This window comes from Mustela putorius, unplaced genomic scaffold (assembly GCF_011764305.1).
Source record: "Mustela putorius furo isolate JIRA1106 unplaced genomic scaffold, ASM1176430v1.1 tig00003859_pilon_pilon_pilon, whole genome shotgun sequence".
Classification (NCBI taxonomy): Eukaryota; Metazoa; Chordata; class Mammalia; order Carnivora; family Mustelidae; genus Mustela; species Mustela putorius.
Window position 1 is genome coordinate 17659117 of NW_025422011.1, and position 24226 is coordinate 17683342.

Genomic DNA, 24226 nt, shown 5'->3' on the forward strand with positions numbered 1-24226 from the left:
CTAAATAGCAGCCAGGTCTCCTTATATTATTCATGACTGCAGCCCGTGACTGGTTTTTTCCACTACTTAACTGAGTGTAGCATCATTTCCATTTTGCTACTGCCTGATAGTACAGAGAAAGCTAAGCTACAAAGCTGCATTCATCAAGAAATATTAATGGTGGAGGGTGGCTGTAGCTTTTTACAATGCTTAAGAACTTAAGCTGTAATAATAAAAAGTTGGCTTTTGTTCCCTGAAATAATCAAAAGAAGAACTTGAAGGAAATGAAAGCAAAATCCAACAGGATTACAAAATTAGGGCAGAATTAAGGAAAAATATTTTGAGTACCAGAAGAAGTCTAAAATAAATAAAAAATAGCAATACATTCATGAAACAGCTATTTGACCCAGATAATTGCTACTCAGTTATGTAACTGGAGACTCCTTGAAGACTCTAACAATTTCCTCTCTGGGGAAAGGCAGGATAGACGTCTTTCCTGGGGTGCCCATCTGGATTCCACCAGCTAGCTAGATAAAGAAGGTGGATTCCTGGCAGTTTAGACAGAAATCACTGGAGCAAAAACTTGTCCGTTGTCGGAATGATGAGATAAAGTTATAGAGGAACCTAGTTCTTGCCAACACTGGCGTGTGTCTGAACAAGAAGGGGGCAATATCATGCCCTATTGATAACTGTAGGACAAGGCAGAGATGTGTGGTTCAAGCTAATTAATTAGTAATATCTCCATGCCCAGGAAACTCAAATTTAAAACCACTCACTATATGTATTTGAGAATTTCAGTTCTGAAAGCAGTAGGCAAGGTCTCTGTCTTGGTGCATGACCCAGAATCCTCAGAAGGGATATTATAGAATTCAGTAAGGCTGGTCCAATAATCTGGTTAACAATGGAAAGGAAAGTTGAGGGGCTTTTGCCTTGTTAGTGTGTTTGGAGAAGTCCAAATTCTGGTAAATACATAAGAATCATGGCATTTATAGAATTGCCTTTGACCTACATAGTCTTATGATACCACTGTTCAAATTACAGAGGGTAAATAATTAACTTTTTACTTGTATTAAGTGTTTTTTTTTTATTCTGTCTCTCAGCTCAAGAATAAAGACTTTTTCCAGTGAATCTAACTACTGCAGCTTTTTAAAAAAATATATTTTTGTGGTCACAGATTTTCTTGCGACCCATTCATCTCTCCCCGCACAGACCTGCTATGCACACACATGCACACTTGCGCTCACACACACACTCCTGTGCTCACTCAGTGCCGTGTATACCATTCCATGGGGTTCAGGGATCACGTAATTTTCTCTGTGAATAGCAGGTCAGGAACTCTGCTTTGTTGATTTTGTGTTGTTGTGGCTTTAGATAAAATTAAGAAGCCTTCCTCATTCACCCTACTCCTTTGCAGCAGTCCCGTAAGGAGTATCTGGTGTTCCAGGATTCACGGTAGATGACAAGGATACAAGTTTGTTGCACTTTTTTTCTCTTCCTTAAGAATGTCTATATTTCCTTTCATCTCTACCCAAACGATTGGTGCTGGTAAATCATTAAACATCCTGCATAAATTGTAATAATGCTTTAACCAAAGCACAAGGGTTTGAATTTGCTTCTGAGCAAATTTCTTACCATACAAGTTTTAAGAGACATTGACGACCACAGCAAGGTTACCTGGCAAAAATAATTCTCTTTGGAGTTTTTCTCTGGCCTGCTGTGAAAAACATCTTTTCTTCAGCCAGTCAGCTTCAAATTCACTGTAATGCTCATTTGGCCACGTGATACAAACCTTGTAACACAGAAAGAAAATATCATATGTATATGAATATGTACATTATGTATCTGTTTATCATGTTTCTATGTACTTTGGTTTACTATTGCTCTGCTTTTGAAAGTCAATGTAAGATATTCAGGGGACCCAATTAGCCCTTAGTCTTTTATTTTTTATTTTATCTTATTTTCACTTATGTACATATAGGCATAGAATACACTTTTGGAAAACAAGAAAACTGAAAGCCAAGGGGATACATCTGCGGTTTGAATTCCCTTAAATACCACACAAGAAATAAAAACTGGTCTGAAGTTCTTTTTCTTATTCTATGTCCTCTAACCCTGTTGTTTCCAAACTTTCTATGATGACTTAAAGTCAGGTATCATTGAATATAATATTCCTTTCAAGAGTATCCAGAACTAGGAATGAGGATGACGAGACAGACTATCATCACCATAAGTAACAATGGCAACAGCATCCTGGGTAATGAGCTCTGTAGACATAAGTCATCTAGCCTGCATACAACTCTAGAAAGAGGGTACTGCTAGCATTCACATTTTTCAAGTGAGGGACGTAAGAGTAAGTAACAATGCTAAGGTCACACAGTTCGCAAGCAATGAACCCTGGGAGTAAAGTCCTTGAGTCCAGATGAAGCAAGAGGGAAGAGAGACCCAGCTGTTCACACCTGCTCCTCTGAAAACTATCCTAGTGAATGTGGAAGGCAGAAACACAGGCTGGTGGCCGCATCTAGTTTGCAGTTTTGAGAGCTCTGTTTTTGGGAATCCTACAACAAGGCTTGTGTTTACTAAAAATACATCAATCAATAAACATTTCTGAGTGCTCACCAAAGGCCAGATATCATTTTGAACTTTTTTACCCATATTATCTGTTTGCATCATCATGTCATCTGTACAAACAAGTTGCTAGTATCCCTATTTTGCAGGTGAGTAAACTGAGGCCCAGAAACATTCTTTTAATTATAGAAATCGTCTGATTGTGTCTTCAAGACTGTCCATGTATTGAAGGAATAATGAGCAACACTGCAATTTTTCTTCAAAATAGTAGTAATACAAATAGCAATAACAGTAACAGAAGCTCCCACGGACTGAGCGTGCTGATTTTGCACCAAGCACAACACACACGTGGTTCTAGCTGTAGTTATGCATATGATCAAATGAAAAACAATTCATTATTGAGGTTATCGAAGACTAATCCCTTCATTGAACTTGGGAGAGAAAGGAGAGATCATTTAGAATGGATTACCTTTTTCCTGTCAAACGTCAAGCCTTGAATCCCGATGTTCACATCAAGAGCTTCGATGAGGAGCTTCCGCGCTTTTGCAGAATCCAGGTAGCAGTCGGGGCACTGGCAATTGTCTCGCAGCCATACAGCTGGGTAGAGAGACTCTGAGCCATCCTGCCAGAAGACCTGCATCAAATGAGCCCCATCCAGCACGGCTGCGTTTTGGATGGCACAGTGCATGTTGCTGGTCCTTGCAGGGAAATCTCGTCAGCTACCTGCTATGACAGATCCTGGGCAAAAGGAATCTGATGCAGATCAAGCCTGCACTTGACTTCTACGCATGTGAACAAGGCAGGTGGACTCTGGCTCCTGTTCTTGGCTCAGCTGCCCAAGCTTGAGATTTGCCTATCAGCACTGGGACCTTTGTTCTCGTCAGTGTTTCATACGCTGTAAACAGAAACACAGTGACTAAAAGTAAATAAGATAAACATGCTGAATCAAGATCCAGATGAAAAGAATTCTTTGTTTTTTGTTTTTTTTTTTCCCCAGAAATTTTAGATAATGAGTTTGGAATCAATGACACAGGCACTTTATAATTATGTTTGCATAAAAGGCTCTGAAAAAATTTTAAGGGAGAAAAATGCTCCACAGATTGAAAGTGTCACTAATGATATCTGTGCTATTTTAACACAAATAAGTGCACCTGTCTTTTGGGGAAAAACATGTTTTTATGACACTAAATTAGTAAACTTGTTCTACGAGGGAAATTTTAGTGCTATTTATTTATTTTAAGAGGTACTATAATCCAGTACATTGTGCTATTTCTATTCCATCATTTACTTTCTTACTTACACAATTCATTTTCTAAATGCAGTATAAAAGTTCCCAGGCTCAGCAAGGTCCCATTCTTGTCTCGCTTGATTCGTTCTCTGGGATTTTCTGTTTTAATAGAGTGTGCCTCGATAATGCACATCTAATCTAAACCTTTACAGAGTATTTTCATGAAATTTCACCTTACTTGGGAATACATACATTCTTTTTTTTTTTTTTAAGAAACACACCAAATTTTGAGGGCATGAAGTATTTATAGGAAAGGAAATCAAGTGAAAAAAGAAGTACAAGGTATTACAGACTGAACACTTCAGTGTTGATTATGATTCTATTAATGACTACATAGGGGGCCTTCTGAAATTCTGTCAATATTCTAAATCTCACTTTCTTCCTATATAACTTGCCAGGACTCTAAACATAGATGGAAGAAATAGAACTTAGCTGGAAAAGGTAGAATTTATATGGAAGAAATAGAACTTCTTAACCTGTTCCATATAATGATTAGCTCATTAAGAGAAGGTGACATATGACGATAGAAACAAGACTTCACTGTCTTGGGATGAAGGGGAGGCGTGCACACATGGGCATGTACACACACACACATGTACACACACGCACATGCACACACACACACAGAGTGACTGTTAACCACCTTCCTTCTGTGTATCGGGCAGTGCAGTAGACACTGGAGGGTTCAATGACAAGGACAAAACAGCTCCCCGTCTTTCTTAAACTTACAGAGAGGAAGACTTTATGTACCATGAACATAACTTTAAAAAATATACTACATTAAAATAAAACAACTTTTAGGTGTTGATTTTACATATACTTCCTCAAATCATTAACTTGGATGATTTAGTCAGGCTATGAAGCCGGCCAAAACGAGAAAAGATTGCTTTCTCCAGTTAGCTCAACCACACTGAAGTTACCTAATGATAAAAGAGAAACACAATTCACAGGGCCCCATGCTGATGCCTACTCAGGAACTCTCATCCGTTTTTTTCTTAATAATTTATATAGCAACAGGGCAGCACTACTTAGAAAAATCATCGAAAGTATTATTTAGTTCAAACTCGGGTGTTTACCTCATAGATTTTGAGTAAGGGGACTTCAGAAAGTTCAAACATAAGTTCCTATGTGGAATGGGTAGGATGTTTAATTTCCCTGATAGGAGGGGAGGAAAGGAAAAAAAAATAATAATTTCCCTGATAGGAGAAGGGAAGGCTGGCAAGTCTTTTCTCTATGTGGTTTCAGGGACAGTGATGGTTCCAGTAAATATAGTATAATCCAAGCAGATCCTTAAATAACATAAGGACAAAAAGGAGAAATGTAGTAACTCTTTAAGTCAGGGTTGACAAATATTTTCTGTAAAAGGGCAGATGGTATGTATTTTTGGTTTTCCAGGTTATCTATAGTCCTTAGCACATATTCTTGTTTTATTTTTTAAAACTTTTGTGAGATTGTAAAAAAAAAAAAAAATTAGTCTTACCACATAGGTTAGAAAAAGCAGGCTGTAGGCCATACTTGGCCCACAGGCAAGAATTTGCCTGGCCATGGAGCACCTGGGTGGCTCTCCTTGACCGAGTTGTGTAAAGCATTCTTTTATTACAGTGGTAGACAATCATACTTAAATACAGAAAATAGTTCACTTCTCCTTATACATAAGGTTAAACCTATTTGAATAATACTAAGCATATATATTTTTTTTGCCTGAAATGCTATATCAGAATGTTCAAATTTCACCATGAAGCTCCAGAGTTCAAGAAAAAAAGTAAGACAATTATTAAAGTAAACAAGGAAATAAGGCTGGAGACAAATAGCACAGAGAGTCGTCTGAGAAGCTCCTGGACACCTGCTTAGAGAGGATGTCTATTTGAGGAAGTCTTAACAGGATGTGATCAATGCTTCTGAATGCATACGAATTCCTTATTCCCATAGATAGCCATGTGGAGATATGGATATGTTTACCAGAATGAAGCTATAACAAGTCGTCTTAGTACAAGGCTATGGTTTTTCAGTGGGTGGCAAGCTGATGAGAGACAGAAAAAGTTATGGTTTCACAGCAAATAAATATCAACATGGACAATGGAGAGCCCACAGGCAAATAGAAGCAGGAAAAAAATACATGCATATATCCTAATTTGTTTATTTTGTTATTTATTCGTTTTGATACTTAACCTGATCTATTTATAAAGTGATGGATTATTTACTTGCTAAAATTACTTGCCAAGAATCAAAGGCAAAAATACCTCAGAATATCTACACACACAAGATAAATGTATATAGTTTTCAAGCTCACTCTTTTTATATTGAGAACATAGTTACATGTTTGGGGGGAGGGCAGAGGGAGAGGGAAAGGGAGAGAATCTCGAGCAAGTTCTACCCCCAGCACAGAGCCAGATGCAGGGCTCAGTCCCACAATGCTGAGATCATGACCTGAGGCAAAATCAAGAGTCAGGACACTTAAACCACTGAGTCACCCAGGCACCCCAACCTAGCTACATTTTAAAATACATTTGACATATTGGCCCTGGTCTGATTTCAAAATGGTATAGGATGTACTTATTCCATGGTAATAGTCCTCCAGATATAGTCAACTGAAATCACATGTCTCCTTCATTCCCTATCTTCTCTAAATCTACTCCATTTTTCAGGCTATTCTTTATAACATATGATCTCTTAATTCTATACCTTTCAGGATGCATGGTTACTTTCCAGTTTTAAATGTCTTTCAAAATGTGGGGCTTCAAATTATACAGTATAGCACAGATATAACATTTCTAGTATAAGGAAAAGGGGAATTAGTACCTTAATGAGGAAAGAAATGTTTTAACTTTTATTTATTTATTTTTACCCTGGGAGTTTGGAAGAATAGTGGTAACTGTTTATAGGTCTTAAGAAAGAATAACTAGCTTGGTTGTATAATAAGAATACTGGTGTTAATTATATTGATGGTAAGATTACAATACTAGTAATAATAGTAAAAGTTTACATTTACCAAATGCCTTCTCATGCCAATCATATGCTAAGGGCTTCACATACAAGCTAAGGGCTTCAGATACAATGACCTATTGAATCTTCATCAAAACCCAATGAAAAATACACTGCAATTACCTGAATAAGCAGCAGAAGAAAGAGGCTAGGGAATCAGCATACAGATGGTAGTAGAATCCATCATAAGTTCTCCAAGGGAGTAAGACAATTAAGAGGAAAGATTCTTTTCATTTATTTTTATCATCACAATTCCATGTATGTCCGTGTATATTTCAGACTCCACTCATTTCCTATTTGTTCATTAGTGGGTTTGAAAAGGTTTTGGTTGAAAGGATTTTTATAAGACTTGAAACTTGACACATATATAGGTAATGGATACATTGTTTTCCCCTATAATATACATTGTCTCTGTACTTAAAGATGGCACTGTGTCCATGTCCTGCTTACCATTGAAGTGATCACATCTTAGAGACATCTGTACCAACCAACACTAATTATATTCCAACCTGCATCAGAAGCTTTCCATTTCTCTCTCTCTCTTTTTCTTTCTTTCCTTGTTCTATCTAACGTGTTTGAACTGGAAAGGAAAAAGCGTAGTTCCAGTTATAGGGGAACCTGACTCTTTCCCCCAGCCTGCCTGGCCAAATGGAGATCCATTGGAGGGTATTTCAAGAGAGGAGGTGCCGTCAGGACCAGAGCCTAATGGGAGTTGCCCCAGGCACCAGGGAGAGTGTGGAAGAACTGGAAAGACTTGGGTGTTGCTCAGGTTAAATTGTTTGGGTATCTATCAAGGAGCTTGTCGGGTCATTTCTATTCTTCACAATTCCTTTCTCAGTTTATGATAAATGTGAATAGTAATCAAAAAAAAAAAAAGCAGAGAGAAATGGGAATATGGTTCCCTCTTTAACTTAGTTAGCCTTGTTTTACTTAAAGCTCTACTGGAACAAATGTGATGAACATTCAAAAAGAAAGAATAATCAAGAATCATCAGTATTTAAAGACAAATTCTTTCTGAAAGTTTATAGGTTTGACATAAGTGTGACTTGTTAAAATCCATTTTTCCATTTAGTCCAAATGACCTGTTAAAATTGAGCCCTGTTGAAGCATCATAGACTTGTACCTATCTGATAAACCACTGTGTTTCTTTGAAGAAGAGAAAAAAAAAGAAAAAGAAAAAAGTAGGTATTCCTAGGTGTGTGTGTGTGTGTGTGTATATATATATATATATAGAGAGAGAGAGATATCTCTCTCTATATACATATATACAATATATATTTTACCAGTGGGTCCTCTTTGCTAAATTAAAGGGACCTATAAAACAAAAATGCTAATTTATTTTAGGACTTAATTATTATTTGGCTTCTCCTTACTCACAACTATAATTTTGTTTTTAAAATATCAGATTAGTTTGGGTAGGAGGGAGTAGATTTCCTTGTCCTGGAAAACAAATCTTGGGTGAGGGGGATTCTAATCTGATAGGATAGATTTCTTTTAATTTAATCCCATCACGTGTGTGTGTGTGTGTGTGTGTATTTTTCACTGTATTTTTCCCCTTCAGAGTTACGGAAGTTTATTTGGGACCTCTGTTTGGCACAACTAAATTGTCTGTTTTAGAGATTATCCTACTTCGGCAATGGGTGTGGTTTTGTCTTTTTAAAATTTTTATAAATTCAACTTCTTTCAGCTGGTTTTCTCTAGCACTGTTTGGAAACTCAAGGAAGTAGTTCTGAAAGTTGTTTCATGCATTGATCTTGGAAATAAAAGAACTTAGAACGAGAACTCTCAGAGCCTGAAAGAAACAACTCATGATATCACTGGGCTCAGTGCCCTCATCAGATATGCAAGGATAATGGAAGCTCAGAGATGTTGGGTGTGATTTGTCCAAGTCCGCAATGCTGGCTAGTAGGAGAGGTTGCTCCAAACTTAGGTTTGCCAGTTCACTGTGCATATATAAAGTAAACATTTCCTAGTTCTAATAAAAGAGAGCACAAAATTTCCTCAAACACTAATTAATTGCACTAATTTGTACCATGGGTTTTGGATGGGATTCTCAAGAAGTTAATGTAGAAGCTCCACAACTACTATATATAAAAATTAAATCGAATGGAAATTAATAATGTACATCCAAGAAGCCTGATTCATCTACGGGATTACTGACCCCTAAAACAAAAGGATATCATTTTTTACTTTTTTTTTTTTTTTTGTAAGAGAAGGAAAGAATAGAGTAGACTCATGTTATCAAATGTCAGTATCTGTTAATTGTTAATTTCCATCTCCTCTTCCTTAGGTAAGTCATCAGACCTGCTATCAGACCGCAGGATTCTCTTAATGTGTCTGTCCTCCTGCTTCCAGGTGGTAGGATCAGAAAATGATCACAATGCAAAAAACATGCAGAATGTATGGGAATGTGTGTGTGTGTGTGTGTGTGTGTGTGTGTGATGTATGTATAAAATCATTTATTTAACTCTTATTATGTTCTGGCCCCTCTGCTAATGCTTTTGATTATACTAATTATTTAATCCTCCAGAAACACTGAGTTCAGTGCTGTCACTGCTGTTTTACAGGTGATCTTGAACTTGGACAGGTGAAATACCTGACTTGAAAGCAGAGGAAATAGGAACCCCACTACACTGAACTACATCATGGAGAATCTATGGTTAAGTAATTTCCCAGACAATAATTTTAATTTACCAAAAATATACTATTAAAATAGTAGCCAGATCTCAAGTCTGTTGCTTGTTAGTTGACCTCACCATCCGACCACTGGAGCAACAGGACAGGATGTTTTCCGGACATTCCACCATGAAGGCTTAGAATGAATTACTATTCTTTTATATATCAACCTTTAAATCATAAAACTCAACTCATTTCCATTTGGTAAGGTAAAGGTTGACCAAGCTGTATTTGAGTGTTTGTGTGTCTGAACTTTAGAATTATTTGAATATATGCAAACTCTACTCATTACATCTGCTACCTAAAGGCCTTCAACTTAGAAACTGTTGTTTTTTATTTTTTAAATCTTGATTTAGTAAGTGGCTGAGCTTCTTAATAATTTACAAATATACTCCTGTGGACAATGAATTCTACAAAGCCATTAGAAAAAACTCTCCATTCTCGTGAGTACATTTAACATTCTGCCTGCTACCTTGTTTAAAGTATCAAATTTTGTGTAAACACTTCCTTCATAAATTATAAAAAAGAAAACTTTTTATAAAAAGCCTCATTCTGGTAGAATTACCACCTTCAGCTTGAAGCTCCTATATCAAAGTATTTGTTGACTAGTATAATGAAGCATACTGAGTCTAGATTTTAAGATTTCTAAATCTTTGAACCAGGACATAGATTCATTATGGGAAATCCTATGTTTTATAATAAAATCAATTCAAAATACCTGTTATGTCTCTTCTTGAGCTACATGTGGGGAATAAAACAACTGAAAACGCACACCAATGTCAGTCTTACTCGACCAGTATTCTTGAGAAGCATTTTCATTAAGTCTTTGGACTTAACCGAGGGCCAAGGTATAATATGCAGTCCCTTTCTTTGGTCTGGATTGTGGCTTATTCGGTGAATGTTTCCAATCCAGCCAGAGCCCTCCCTTTCCCACCACCAAGTCTGCTTTTGAGACAGTATCCTTTCTGTCCCCTCTGTAGGCTTTCTGGATCGGCTTAGGGACTGTAAAGTAACTTGACTACTAGACTAAGCCAAACATAATTGGGAAAGGAAGGCTGCCAAGAAGCAATCAGATCCACTGCATTCCAAAATCAAGCCTACTCCAAATGTCTGATGGACGATCCCCTTCGCAGCCCACATGGCTGTGAGACACATGTGCCTGGGTTTCCAATTAGATGCTCCCCCCCCCCACCCCAATCCACAGACCTGAAGTTCTTCCAACAAGGCAAAGTTGAGCTCAGTCCTACCTGTTCTCAGATGTGCTTCAGACACCAAACCGTGCAAAACTTACCAAGGACAGAAAATGTCAGCTTTGATCCTCACGTCCTTTGGGGAGGGAGCCTTCTGGTAACCAGCACATCCCAGTTGATCTGCCCGCAGTTTCCCTACATCTGACTTGTGATGTAGCACTATTACTTGGGAGCCTTTCTTTCTGCTCCTGGCAGCTCCACAGAAGCCCTGCCCCCAGACACAGCTGAGGTTTGCAAATGAGGAAGGATGTCCCAATCTGAAGGTGTAGCAACTCCTGAAGGGAGCTTGGAGGTAGAGAGAGAGAGAGAGAGAGAGTGAGGTGGTGGGGCAAGAGAGAGAGAATGGGAAGAAGGAAGGATATCAGGAAGGAAGGTAGAGGAAGGGAAAGGAAAAAGAGTTTTTATGGCCTAGAGGAGAAGCAGTTAGAAAGAGAAAACATTTGATTTCCAATTAGTGCCTGAAGCCACAGAACCCCAGGACTCCGTGCAAAGCACTGCCTTAGTTCAGAGTCTTTCCTGGTAGAAGGTAGAGCAGTTCTTACCTGTTTGTTCTCCTGACCCCGAGCCAGCAGCAGCAGTGGAGGCCAGTGAAGGAGACTGCTGTCTGATTGGTTCACAGTGACAATCCTTTCAAGGTCAAGCTCACTTGGAGAAAAGACACTGAGATGCACGGTTAACAGGGAGGACTCACCAGCTCCCACCTCAGCAGAGGTGAGGTGGTATTAGCTTGCCCATAGAATATTCCATTCGAGCCTCTCTGAAGGATGCTGGACTACTTCTGGGACTGGGAGGAAGGTTGGGATGAGTCCCCTTAAGCCTGATGCCCTCCTTTCTTGGCAGCAATAACTGAAATGAACAGTAGCTGCCCGAGAACACGGGGTTTTTCTGAAGGCACCCGATTGCCCAGTGACTTGACTCACAATTACACAGGCCTGAAGACAACAAAAGGGAAAGGCGGAGGTGGGCGGTGGGCCAGGGACCCAAAGCCTGGCTGCCAGACATTCAGATGGAGAGTGCCCAGTGCAGAGGAGGGCTAGAAGACAAGTCTCAAGTCGTAGTTCCTAACAGAGTGGGAGATTCCACTAAAAGAAAATCTGCAGGTGGCAACTGAGGTCCAGGAGAGAGCCACACGAGCCCTCTGCCCTCCTCCCACAAAACCACCCTACCCACAAGACACTGAAGCAGTCTCAGCCAGCAACTTGTTGCTTCTTGCCTGAAGGACTCTCACAGCTGCGAGACAGGCAGGAACAAAAGAGCTAACCCAGGAGAGAGAAAATTCAGCCCAACTCTCCCATAGCTTCTGCGGTGGGTTCCTGCTCAGGACAACTGCCCCTCCCAGAACTGCAGGGTCCCCTTCCTCCATGATGCCCTGTCGGTTCCTTTCACAGTAAAAGTTAAACCGTGTCTCTTAATCTGCATGGTTCCCTCCTCCATCTTCCTCCTTCCTTTCCCCAAGTCCCCAGGTCAAATTACTGATACCGCTGGGTATCCAGTGAAAATGATAGCAGTTTTCTTTTGTTTGTTTGTTTTTACATTTTTTTTCCCCAAGGACAGGAGGAGGGTAAGTGCAAGTGAAGTGCCCCCATACATGTTGTCAACGTTTTAAAACCCACGGTAACGGAGGCTATAGGTGTGCCAGAAGCAGTGGGGTTAATTACGTTCTAAACATTCAGATGACATCATAGAAACACATCGCACTAATTTTTCTTCCACACTTTGTGCTTTCGTAACCATCACTGGAATAAATTAGGTAAACTCAGCTCCAGCTTTAAGAAAGTTGTTGAAAAAAATGTGTTGCACGTACATAGCTTCTAATAGAAGAGTAAAACCAAACAAAACAACAAACACACCTGCCAACAGTTCTAGTTTTAAATCCTGCACCTAAAGAATGAATTCCCGCACCAAAAACGAACAACGAACAAACAAATCGTACTCTTGACTGCGAGAAGCCTCTTTAAGATTAATAAATAAATAAATGAACATTTCTTGAGGGCTCTCTCCTATCTGTGCCCCTCCTTCAGAGTCTTCCGCTTGCTTTCACATATGGCTATTCAGGGTTCTATCTGGGAAGAAGCAAACCATAGCACAAGGCCGGATTTTAGATGGAGGAAACGAGACCACAGAGGTTCATGAACCACAAATGGTGACCAAATGTGCAAGATGTAGCATTGGTTCCAGAACCAGAACTGTTGACACTTTGCCCATCTGTTTCTTTTCTTCTTTCTCTTTTAAGATTTAAGATTATTCTTTAAAAATTTTTTTTTTATTTTTTATTAACATATAATGTATTGTTAGTCCCAGGGGTACAGGTCTGTTAATCGTCAGGCTTACACACTTCACAGCACTCACCATAGCACATACCCTCCCCAATGTCCATAACCCAACCACCCTCTCCCTACCCCCCTCCTCTTGGCAACCCTCAGTTTGTTTTGTGAGATTGAAAGTCTAAGATTATTCTTAAAATTAAGTTCATGTCGAGTGCAGTGAGTTGAACTTAAGTACAGCCATTGTGTTACACAGGAGAAACATGGAAATATATGATGAGTGTGCACCAACAAAAGCGGCTCAGGATTTCTTGAAAGCCTTCTTCAGTATTGCCCCTGCAGAAACACTGGATGGGACTGAGCACGATCCCACTGAGAGATCTGAAGGTGGATGCTGTTTCTGGGGGAGAAAGCCTGGTGACTTCAGCGGCAGCAGACGTACATCTTGTTATATTTAACATATGGTGATACTCAGGGAGTTGTCCTGGGCTTAAGAAGCTACTACAGATGGCAGGACTCGTTAGCGTCAGTGAAATCTAGGACCTATGGAAAAATTCTGCAGCTTACACAATTTCCTATTTGGAAGAATGAAAAACAGCAAGATTTATGAAAAATAATTACAGTATAAGCAGTTGATATATAGCATCATTCTTTTTGTTTAAATTTTAGTCATTTTCAAAAGGTTTACAAAGCTCAAAAAGTGTTTTAATGATATGAAAAAGACTGGGGCGCCTGGGTGGATCAGTCAGTTAAGCGTTCGTCTGCAGCTCAGGTTATGATCCCAAGGTCCTACAATCAAGCCCGACATTGGGTTCCCTGCTCACTGGGGAGTCTGCTTCTGTTTCTCCCTTTCTTTCTATCCCTGCCCCCTGCCCCTGCTGCTGTTCTCTCTCTTTCTGGCTCTGCACTCTCTCACCAATAAATAAATAAGATGTTTTTTTAAAAAAGACTGTAATGATTTATAATTTTATATAAAGAAGGAAACCAAGGCCCATAATCCAATTGTCCTCACATTATTGAGATAAATATAGAAAAATTAAATGAAAATTAAGTCTGTCTTCTCCTTCTTTTGGATTCCTTTTCCCAAATATGATTACTGTTTTTTTTTTTTTATTATTTGGCCTATACTAAGGTGTTTACTATAAAAAAGGGAAACTGAGCAGTGTGCTGTTAAACAATGAATAATCAGTTCTTGGTGCCCACATGGTCCTAAACCTCAGATAAATAACAAAAGTGTTTTTATTACCCATGCTGATAGGTCCCATGAGTAAAGAGCAAGCCCAGTCTGGAATTTGCAAAAGGATTCACCCAGGTAGGTTATAAGAACATTTGCCTTGAGTGGGAAGCTGTCCCAAGTCTGTCCCATAACAAATACTGTGATGCTAAATAAATATTAGGAATCATTTTGCTAAGTAACATCAATAACTAGAAGATGGCAGAGGAGTAGGAGTCTTGAGTTTCTTTTGGTCCCAGGGATTCAACTAGATAGCTATCAAGTCCTTCTGAACACCTGGGAACTCGACCAGATTGAAAAAAAGATTAAGTGCAACTCCACAAATAGAAAAATGACCACTTTCTGCAAGGTAGGAGGTGGGAGAAGTGAATCCAAGGTAATATATGGGAAGACAAACTGTGAGGGGAGGGAGCCTCTACAAGCCGGTTACCAGAAAGTGATAGAGCAGTGGAGCACAAAATCAAAACTTTTAGTTAGAAGTCTGCTCCGGTGAGGGACACCCCTACCTGAAAGGTGTTCAGGTGGCAAAGCAGGAGCGGAATCATGGGTGGGACAGTGTGGTTTCAGGATCCTTTGGGTCACAGGCAGACTGGGGGTGGCTGTGTACAGCAGAGCTTCCAGGCATCAAAATGGGGAGCTGGCTGAGGGTAAATCCAGGAATGGGCTCTCAGCTCGGTCCTCAAACCACAGCACAGTTGGGTGACTGCTCTCTGAGCAGGGGCCCAAAAAACACTGAACCAGTGAGACCCCTTCTTCTTCCCCAGGAGGAGCGGTGCTCTTGTTCTTCTTGTTCATCTATTCTTCTCTAGACAGAATGACAAGATGGAAAAACTCACTCAAAAGAGAGAACAAGAGGACATAGTGACTGCCAGGGACCTGAAGAGTATGGACATTAGTAAGATGTCAGAGCTAAATTTCCAAATGATTTTAAAGATACTAGCTTGTTTTGAAAAAGCTTAGAAAACACTAGAGAATCCTTTCTGGAGAAATAAAAAAATTAATATCTAACCAAGTTGAAATAAAGAAGGCTATTAATGAAATGCAATAAAAAATGGAGACTCTAACTTCTGAGATAAGTGAGACAGAAGAGAGAATTAGTAACATAGAAGGCCAAATTATAGAAAATAAAGAAGCTGATGAAAAGAGATATAAACAACTACTGGATCATGAGGGGAGGATTTGAGAGATAAGTGATACCATAAAGCAAAACAATATTATAATAATTGGGATCTCAGAAGAAGAGGAAAGAGACACACAGAGAGAGACAAAGACAGAAGGTATATTGGAGCAAATTATAGCAGAGAACTTCCCTGATCTGGGGAAGGAAATAGGCTTAAAAGTCCAGGAGGCACAGAGAATTCCCCCCAAAATCAATAAAAACAGATCAACACCCTGGCATATAATATTAAACTTGCAAATCTCAAAGAAAGAGAAAATCCTTAAAGCAGCTCAGGACAAGAGGTCTGTAACTCAAGGGTAGAAATGTTAGAATGACAGAAGACTTATCCATAGAGACCCGGCAGGCCAGAAAGGACTGGAATGATATATTCAGGGTGCTAAATGAGAAAAATATGCAGCCAAGAATGCTTTAACCAGCTAGGATGTCATTGAAAATAGAAGGAGAGATAAAAAGCTTCCAGGACAAACAGAAACTAAGGATTTGTGATCACCAAACCAGCCCTACAAGAAATAATAAAAGGGATCCTCTAAGCAAAGAGAGAGTCCAAAGGTAACATAGACCAGAAAGGAACAGAGACAATATACTGAAATGGACACTTTACAGATAATACAATGGCACTAAATCAAAAGACACAGGTATCAGACTGGGTAAAAAAAAAGCGCAAGATATTCATTTTAGACCTAAAGACATCTCCAGATTTAAAGTGAAGGTGCTAGAAAAACATTTATCATTCTAGTAGACATCAAAAGAAAGTTGGGATGGCAATTCTTATACCAGACAAATTAGATTTTAAACCAAAGACTCTATTAAGAGATGAGGAAGGACACTATATCATACTTAAATGGTTAGCCAACAAGAAAATATAACAATTATAAGTATTTATGCCCCTGACATGGAAGCAACAAATTATATAAACCAATTCATAACATAATTAAAGAAACATACTGATAATAATAAAATAATAGTGGGGGACTTTAACACCCCTTCACTGCAATGGACAGATCATATAAGCAGAAGATTAACAAGGAAATAAGGACTTTGAATGACACACTGAACCAGATGGACAGATATATTCCATCCCAGATACATTCCATCCCAGAACAATAGAATACACATTCTTCTTTAGTGCACATGAGTCATTCTCTAGAAGTTCACATCCTGGGTCACAAATCAGGTCTCGACTAGTACCAAAAGATTGGGATCATTCCCTGTATATTTTTGGACCACAATGCTTTGAAACTGGAACTCAACCACAAGAGGAAATTTGGAAAGATCTAAAAAACATGGAGGCTAAAGAGCATCCTACTAAAGATTGGATAGATCAATCATGAAATTAAAGAAGAATTTTAAAAAATAATGGAAACAAATGAAAATGAAAACACAATTGTTCAAAACATTTAGGATACAGTAAAGACAGTCTTAAGAGGGAAGTATATAGCATTACAATTGTTTCTTAAGAAACAAGTCTCTCAAATATAGGAGCTAATCTAACACCAAAAGGAGCTCAAGAAAGAGCAGCAAATAATGCCTAAACTCAGCAAGAGAAGAGAAATAATAAAGCTTAGATAATCAAAAATATGAAATCATGAATGAAAGAGGAGAGATCACAACCAACACCGAAGAAATACAAACAAGTATTAATTAGAACATATTATGAGAACTGCCAACAAATCTGACAATCTGGAAGAAATGGATGCGTCCCTAGAGATGTATAAACTACCAAAACCAAACCAGGAAGAAATAGAAAACCTAAACAGACCCATAACCAGCAAAGAAATTGAAGCAGTAATCAAAAACCTCCCAAAAAACAGGAGCTCAGGGCCAGATGGCTGCCTGGGTGAATTTTACCAAATATTTAAGAAGAATTAATACCCATTCTTCTGAAACTATTTCAAAAAATAGAAATGGAAGGAAAACTTCCAAAATCTTTCTATGAGGCCAACATTACCTTAATCCCCAAACAAGACAAAGACCCCACCAGAAAGAAGAATTACAGACCAATATCCCTGATGAACACAGATGCAAAAGTTTTCATCAAAATACTAGTCAATAGGATCCAACAATTATGTTAAGTAACTGAATTTAAATTTAAAAAAAATTTTAAAATCTACATTAAGAATAAATAAATGAATAAATAAATTTTTAAAAAATAAAAGCAATAACTAGGCTCTGAGTTTTTAGTCATTCAGTTTCCAAGAATTTATTAATTTCTGAGTAAATAATAAACTGTCAACAAATGATAAATAATAATTTTTTTTCACTTGGGCTGAAAAAAAGTGGTGGTAATATAGCCAATTTGATCTTGGAAATAATTTGTTTTAAATACTTAAACTGTTATATTTCCTCTTAGTGGAACATGAACTCCACGAGGGCTTTGGGACTTTTGTATTTTGTACCATTCTTAGAATAGGCAATAGTGCTCTGTGTTTTAGGGGTTTCTACTTTGGCACTCCTTCATCTGTACCCTGGGTGATCCATCTGTGAGACCAAGGGATCCACCCAGAACCTTCATCATCCCTACATCCTAGATAATGCTCTGAAGCCCAGGCCCTTAAATTTTAGACCTGCAAAGACTTGGGTCTTCTTCTAGGCTCTGTGAGTGACTTCTTCTCTTTCTCTAGGCCATGGAGGTTGTACTACTGCCCTGGTATATACACACTGAGGCCAGTGGGATGAGCCAGGGGTGGTGGTGTATGTGTGTAGGATGTATGGATAGATGAAGCGTGGATGTGTATTCTGGAGTATCCACCCTGTCTCCCTCCCTGTGCAGGGTGAAACTGGGATAGAATGAAAAGTGGAGGGGTCTGTGGCTCTTGGGCTGCAGGCTGAGAGCTACAGCCTAGAGACTGGCTTTCCCTCCCTTCCCAAATTCTGGTATGGAACAACAAGATATCTGGGAATTCTATTTGTGTGTGTGTGTGTGTGTGGTCGTTGCTTCAAGTTTTTAGTTAAATTCTAGTTGGTTAGCATATAGTATAATATAGTGTCTGGGAATCCTAAGTTCAAACTTGGATTTCTAGGTATACTTTTCCAGGTTGGAGGATAAAACATTTTATTCAACAGTCAGATTGTTATAAGCAGTGGTCTTCAAGGTATATTTTTCAAGGTTGGAAGATAAAACACTTTATTCAACAGTCAGATTATTATAAGCAGTGGTATCCTGGTAAGAGTTTAACAAGATGCTCCCTGAAAACATCACCCATCACCACCCAATTTGTAGCATTTGCCATTTGTTTTGGTGTATAAATGCTCCTGCTGTGACCAATTTCAAGGTACAATGCAACATTACTGAATGTGAATTTGGGAAGAGATAAATATAGTTGTCTCTTCTGAGCTGAGAAAAGCTGGATCCAGAAAATCACTGTTTATAATTTTAAATATATAGACATATGATATACGGGCTTCAATTTGTACTCTCATCCTTGGCCCTGCAAAAGTTAATGACACACCTCAGGGCATGGAAAATTGTTGGCATGTAGTAGACCCTTAATAAATACTTCTTGAATAAAATAAGCCCTATTAGTTGGGTGACTTTTCAGATAAGCCGTTTATCTATAAGGTAATCTATACTCCACAGTTCCTGACCAAATTATGCAGTTTATGTGAAAGCATCTGGCATAGTTCTTGGCACCTTATACACAATCAATAAATGTTGTTGAAAGAATGAATAATTGACATTCAATAAATTTTAATATCTTTTTTATTATCACATTTGGGAAAAATTCAAGGTTTTCAGTTTAAGCTATTCTTAGGTGTTTGTAATTTTCTGCAGTTGTCTCTAGGTCAAGACAAATGCCCATTTCTTTTAGGGTTTTTCTTGGAGAACACTTTGAGATAGACATCTCATTTTTACACAGTTCCCAAGGGAACAGTGCTCACACAATGTTACTCATTTTAGAAAGTTTGGTAAAATTCCATTTGGCTACAAGTCTGTTATCTGAGCCTAGGAGAGAAAGGCTATGTTTTTTATGCTCTGACTTTGTTCTCAGCTGTCTTTTGTATCCTGGGATAGTGGAGAGAAAAAAAAAATGGCTTAGAATTAATACTAAAGATTTAGTCATCCCATATGTTACTCTCAGCGAGGAATATATTGAGTTTTCAGGATGAATACATGAGAAATTGGAAGGCTAAAGGGTTCAGCAGTGGCATTCTCTCTCACTTGCTCAGTTAATTAACTGATAATTCCTGATAATAATTTCTACTTGAGAATGCTGTCACCCATGAACATATTCCATTGGCTGGTAATTGATATATTTAGTATAAGAATTGTTTCTTTTCAGTAATTCCTAAATAGCAGGTATTTTATTTCACCTGATGTTTTCTTCCTCCCCAAATATTTCAGTGTTGCTACCGTGTGCTCAATGAGCCATTTTCCCCTTTCCTCAACACATTTTTAGAATTCGATAGACATCTTTTCCCCTTCACAGGGTCACAAGTAGTCTTTTGTTTTACCTTACCAATTCCTACCAAAATGTTGCTTAGTTGAGCTCTGTTTCTATGAACTCAAAACTTTGGAAAGAAATCGCTTGTAAACATAGAAAAGATCTTGTCTGGGAATCTTCCCTTACACTATTAAAAAAGGATCTTCAAAAAGGAGTATTCTATGTCAGACCCCAAAAGAATGGAAAAACACATCTGAAATGCAGTTAATGAAAACACAAATTTATCGATTTGACATCAGCTTAAAGACAGAGCTCAGGAAAATCAGTTAAATGTAGAGCCTAATTTCCCAATTGGAAGAATCTTAGACATCTTCTGATCTAATAAACTTATTTTACAAATGGCAAATCTGAAACATTTCTAAGCTGAAACAAAAACAAAAACAAAAGCAAAAAACCAAGATAATCATCAGGAGATACTCCAGATATTTTCACATTTTTATTAGTGAGAATAGGTTAGGTTATTATGCATAAATAAATAACTACAGAAGCTTGGTAACTTAAGACAATAGAGGGATTGGTATTTCTTACATGTGACATGCCCATCACAGGTGGGTGGTGAGGTGTACTGCATGAGCTCAAGGATCTGGATTGATGGAACATCACCAGATGCTATGGTAGAGGGAAAGTAAGAATGGCTAATCATGCCTAAAATTTAAAGGTTCCCACCTGTAAGTGTCACATATCATTTCCACTCATTTCATCAGCTAAGCAAATCAATAGTCATGTATCCCCTCAAGGAGGTAGGGAACTGCAATCCAGCTATGTTAGTGGAAGGAGGAAACTGGAATATTTGTGAACAGACCCAATGTGTACAAATCATTATTACTCCTATAGTCATTGATAATTTTCAAATGTGTGTACTCAGTTATGTGTATGAACTCAGTTATTCCATAAACGTGGAATATACTAGAGTATAATAAGATCTTTAAAAAGGTGATTAGAGAATGCAATTATAGAAAATTAATTCTAGAGAATTACAATGGAATTTAATGTTTAATTGGCTGAAAGTTTCTTCCATCTCTCACCTACCTAAATTAGTAAGACAATGAGTTGCAGGAAATTGTTGTAAAGATATCTAAGGAAGGGATCAGTTGAAAGGTGAGGGAATATTAAAAAAACAGAAATTAGAAGAGGAAAACTGACATCGTCCCTCCAACACCATCAATGGGTCTGGAAGTACAGATGGGTACATTAGTGTCCGGTAGCACATTCTCGATAACATTTGACATGCACGAATAGTTTTCTTGCTCACCAAGCCATTTTTACATCAAAACTTGATTCTCTTGGATTTTTTTCTTAGAGGGACTTCTCAGGCTAATGTGAATATTTGACATTTTGAACTTAAGAGTTCTTATTCTTTTTTTCTTTTTTAGATTTTGTTTATTTATGTAAGAGAGAGTGTGCAGGCATATGAGTGGAGGGAGGGTCAGAGAGAGGGAGAGAGGGAGAGAGAATCTCAAGCAGACTTCACCCTGAGCAGGAGACCCAAGACTGGTTGGATCCCACCACCCTGAGATCACGATGTAAGCCAAGGGGATGCTCAAGCGACTGAGCCACCCAGGTGCCCCAAGATTCTTATTCTAATTCAACAAGTTGGCCTCCACTTTATATGCTTTAGTTTGGATATTGCAAGCCTGCCTCACTGAGTCTTATTAACTCTGGGAGATTGACATTTCTGGATCTACAGGGCTAATAATTGATCGCAGGAAATTCACTCAGGAAACGCTACTGGATATGACTTTCTACTCACCAGTCAGGTAGTCTGGCAGCATCTGACCTTCTCTCTCAGTCTTCCAAAGACAGTTCTTGCCCTGTCCCTTGGCAATGTTCTCTTCAAAGTATGATGTGAAAGATGCTAGCTAACTCGTCTTCTTCATATGATCTTTTTGCCCAAAGAAAGTCAAGTTGTGGTGTGACCAGGTAGTGAATTGTACAACTCCTCTGTCCTTGACTTCTTCAAGGATAGAATCCAGTGATGAGACTTGATAGAGAGTTAAAGAGAGTTAAAATGGTGAAGGTTTTAGTTAGCAATGTGAAAATACTCTCCAGTCGTAGGAGCAGCCTGACTGGGAAGGTATGTTAGCAGCCTGTTGAATTCCACATCAGGTTATTTTTATGGGGGCCTATTGGGTCTTCTTCCTATCTTGTCACTGTCGTGCCACCTTATGGATCTGCCCGTGTTTCCTCGCCTCCAACCTTTGATGCAGGCTCATGTACACTCTCTCCCCATGAGCACCTAAGCAAAACCACTGGGGGGTGGGAGGTGGTGGCTAAAACTGCAAGGTATACGATATTATGATATTAACACAGCACTTGGATTACAAGCACACATGGTTTTCCTTAAGTGTACGTGCTCCAAAGTTGGGGCACTCCCTGCGGCCCTATCTCCTACTTACCAAGCTGTGATAAATTGCAAAAGGGGTTGGTCTAAGGGAGACAGGGCAGTCCCTGGGCTGAGACTGGGTGTTCCCAGGCAATCTCCCATCTGCCATCTGGCTTTCTTCCCTCCTGCTCAGGTCTAACTGCCTACTCTAACAGTGGATGGTGTCCTATTGTCGGCAGAAAGATTGTTAAGATAGAGTCTCTTCCTGATCTTTTCAAATAGGCATGTCCTTTGAGAGAAACCGACGTTGTCACTAATGTTTATTGAGCAATTTTTACAGAGCAGAAACTTTGGTATGTGTTTGTGCTTTATTTTGTTTAATCTTCATAAAACTCAGTGAAGTAAATGCTATTATTCCCACTTTACAGATGAGTAAAGTGAAGCTTAAAGAAACTTGGTTAAGTGGTCCAATTACTAAGCTGATAATTAGCAAGAATAGGATTCGAATGTAGTTATGAGTTCAAAACCTCAGTTTCTTGCGGTGCCTGGGTGGCTCAGTCATTAAGTGTCTACCTTCCACTCAGGATATGATCTCAGGGTCCCGGGATGGAGCCTCGCATCGGGCTCCCTGCTCAGCGGGAAGCCTGCTTCTCCCTCTCTCACTCCCCCTGCTTGTGTTCCCTCTCTCACTGTGTCTCTCTCTGTCAAATAAATAAATAAAGTCTTAAAGACCAAAACAAAACTGAGCTTCTCATTACTATGTAGCAATGGAGAGACTAAAAGCAACTTCAATAATCATTTACCCATTTATTTAACAAGCATGTTTAAGAGCCCACTATGAACTCTTCAAGATGCTCCTCAAGGAGCTGTTATTCCATTGAGGAACACATGCAATAGCAAACAAGTTAATGAGATGATATCAGTTAGTGGTAAGTGGTATAAAAATACTAAACAGGGTAATTGGATGGAGAGAAATTTGAGCGAAAGGATATTAGTGTGCTGGTCCAGGGAAGCTTTTTTTTTTTTTTTTAAGTTTTATGGAGAAAATGCTTAAGCTGAGACCTGAGTAATGAAACAGAGTCAGCTTTTGGAAAAGGGTGAAAAACCTTCCAGGCAGAAAGAACAGAAGGATAGAGACAGTGTGAGAACATTCCAGGCAGGGGGAAGGGCAATGCACACATGTTTGAGATAGAGGGGAAGATGGTGCACTTGAGGAACAGACAGACCCTTGCAGATGCACAGATAAAGGGAAAGTAGAAATAATCAAAGTTAGACAGATGGGCAGGAGAAGAGGGGAACAACATCCACTCTTGGATGTAACTAAAAGGCTCAAGAGGGAAAAGGTGAAGAGTCTTGGAAGGCAGAAGTTTTTATATATACATGTATTTCTTTCCAGGGGTTAGCCCTGCAGCTAGGAATGCTTAACTTTTATCCCCCAAGGCCCAGAGGTATATAACACAGTTTTGGCTTTAGATATGCAAACCATTGTATTCCTTCAAACACCTATTGAACACAAGACAGGAGATTATGTTTAGTACTGACAGTAGTTGGGTCCAGCAAACATTTTTTTTTTTTAATTTATTTTTTAGAAGATTTTACTTACTTATTTGAGGGAGGAAGAGAGAGAGTGCGTGAGCATGTGCATGAGAATGGGGAAAGCGCAGTCTTCATGCTGAAAAGGGAGCCCTACGTGACCTGAGCAGAAGGCAGGTGGTTAACTGAGCCACAGAGGGGCTCCTCCAGCAAACATTCTTACAAACATCTGGACCTCAGCCACCTCCTCCTCTCTGGAAGTTAGTGCTTAGAATTTTTACATTTAGAAGGATGTGTAACACACTGATGGTGGCTGAGGTTAACTCAAAAAGCTGGAAATAAGACTAAATGAACGTTACCTGTGGATTTGAGTACAGTAGCTGATACACTGTTGCCTTCCCAAGGTTATCAAATGGCTCTCAAACCAATATCGTAACTTTGGTAATATTGGCCTGAATCCTATTGGCCTACCTTGAAATTAATGGATTGCTTTTAAGTCTTTGTACAAAG

The 24226-nt window shown here is 38.9% G+C and overlaps 1 protein-coding gene and 1 long non-coding RNA gene across 5 annotated transcripts in view; one reads left to right on the forward strand and one right to left on the reverse strand.

The window, feature by feature from the left end:
* Nucleotides 1-11826, reverse strand: part of BBOX1 (gamma-butyrobetaine hydroxylase 1) — a 60902-nt gene extending 49076 nt beyond the window's left edge. The window contains exons 1-4 of one of the 2 annotated variants that reach the window (XM_004755883.3): nucleotides 11283-11826; nucleotides 10782-11025; nucleotides 3014-3439; nucleotides 1654-1768 (exon numbers count right to left, since the gene is read on the reverse strand). In XM_004755883.3, the coding sequence (XP_004755940.1) occupies nucleotides 1654-1768; nucleotides 3014-3232 (334 nt within the window). In that variant the 5' untranslated portion in view covers nucleotides 3233-3439; nucleotides 10782-11025; nucleotides 11283-11826. The remainder of the gene's footprint in view (nucleotides 1-1653; nucleotides 1769-3013; nucleotides 3440-10781; nucleotides 11026-11282) is intronic. The other variant, XM_004755884.3, reaches the window with a different exon arrangement.
* The window catches only part of LOC123387770, a 206265-nt gene that overhangs the window by 135447 nt on the left and 46592 nt on the right, over nucleotides 1-24226 (forward strand). For 2 of the 3 annotated variants that reach the window (XR_006602265.1, XR_006602267.1), the window contains one exon: nucleotides 7887-8023. The exons of the other annotated variant lie outside the window; for it this stretch is intronic. This is a non-coding gene — a long non-coding RNA (uncharacterized LOC123387770). Of the gene's footprint in view, nucleotides 1-7886; nucleotides 8024-24226 lie in introns of those variants that run through there. 3 annotated transcript variants of the gene reach the window in all.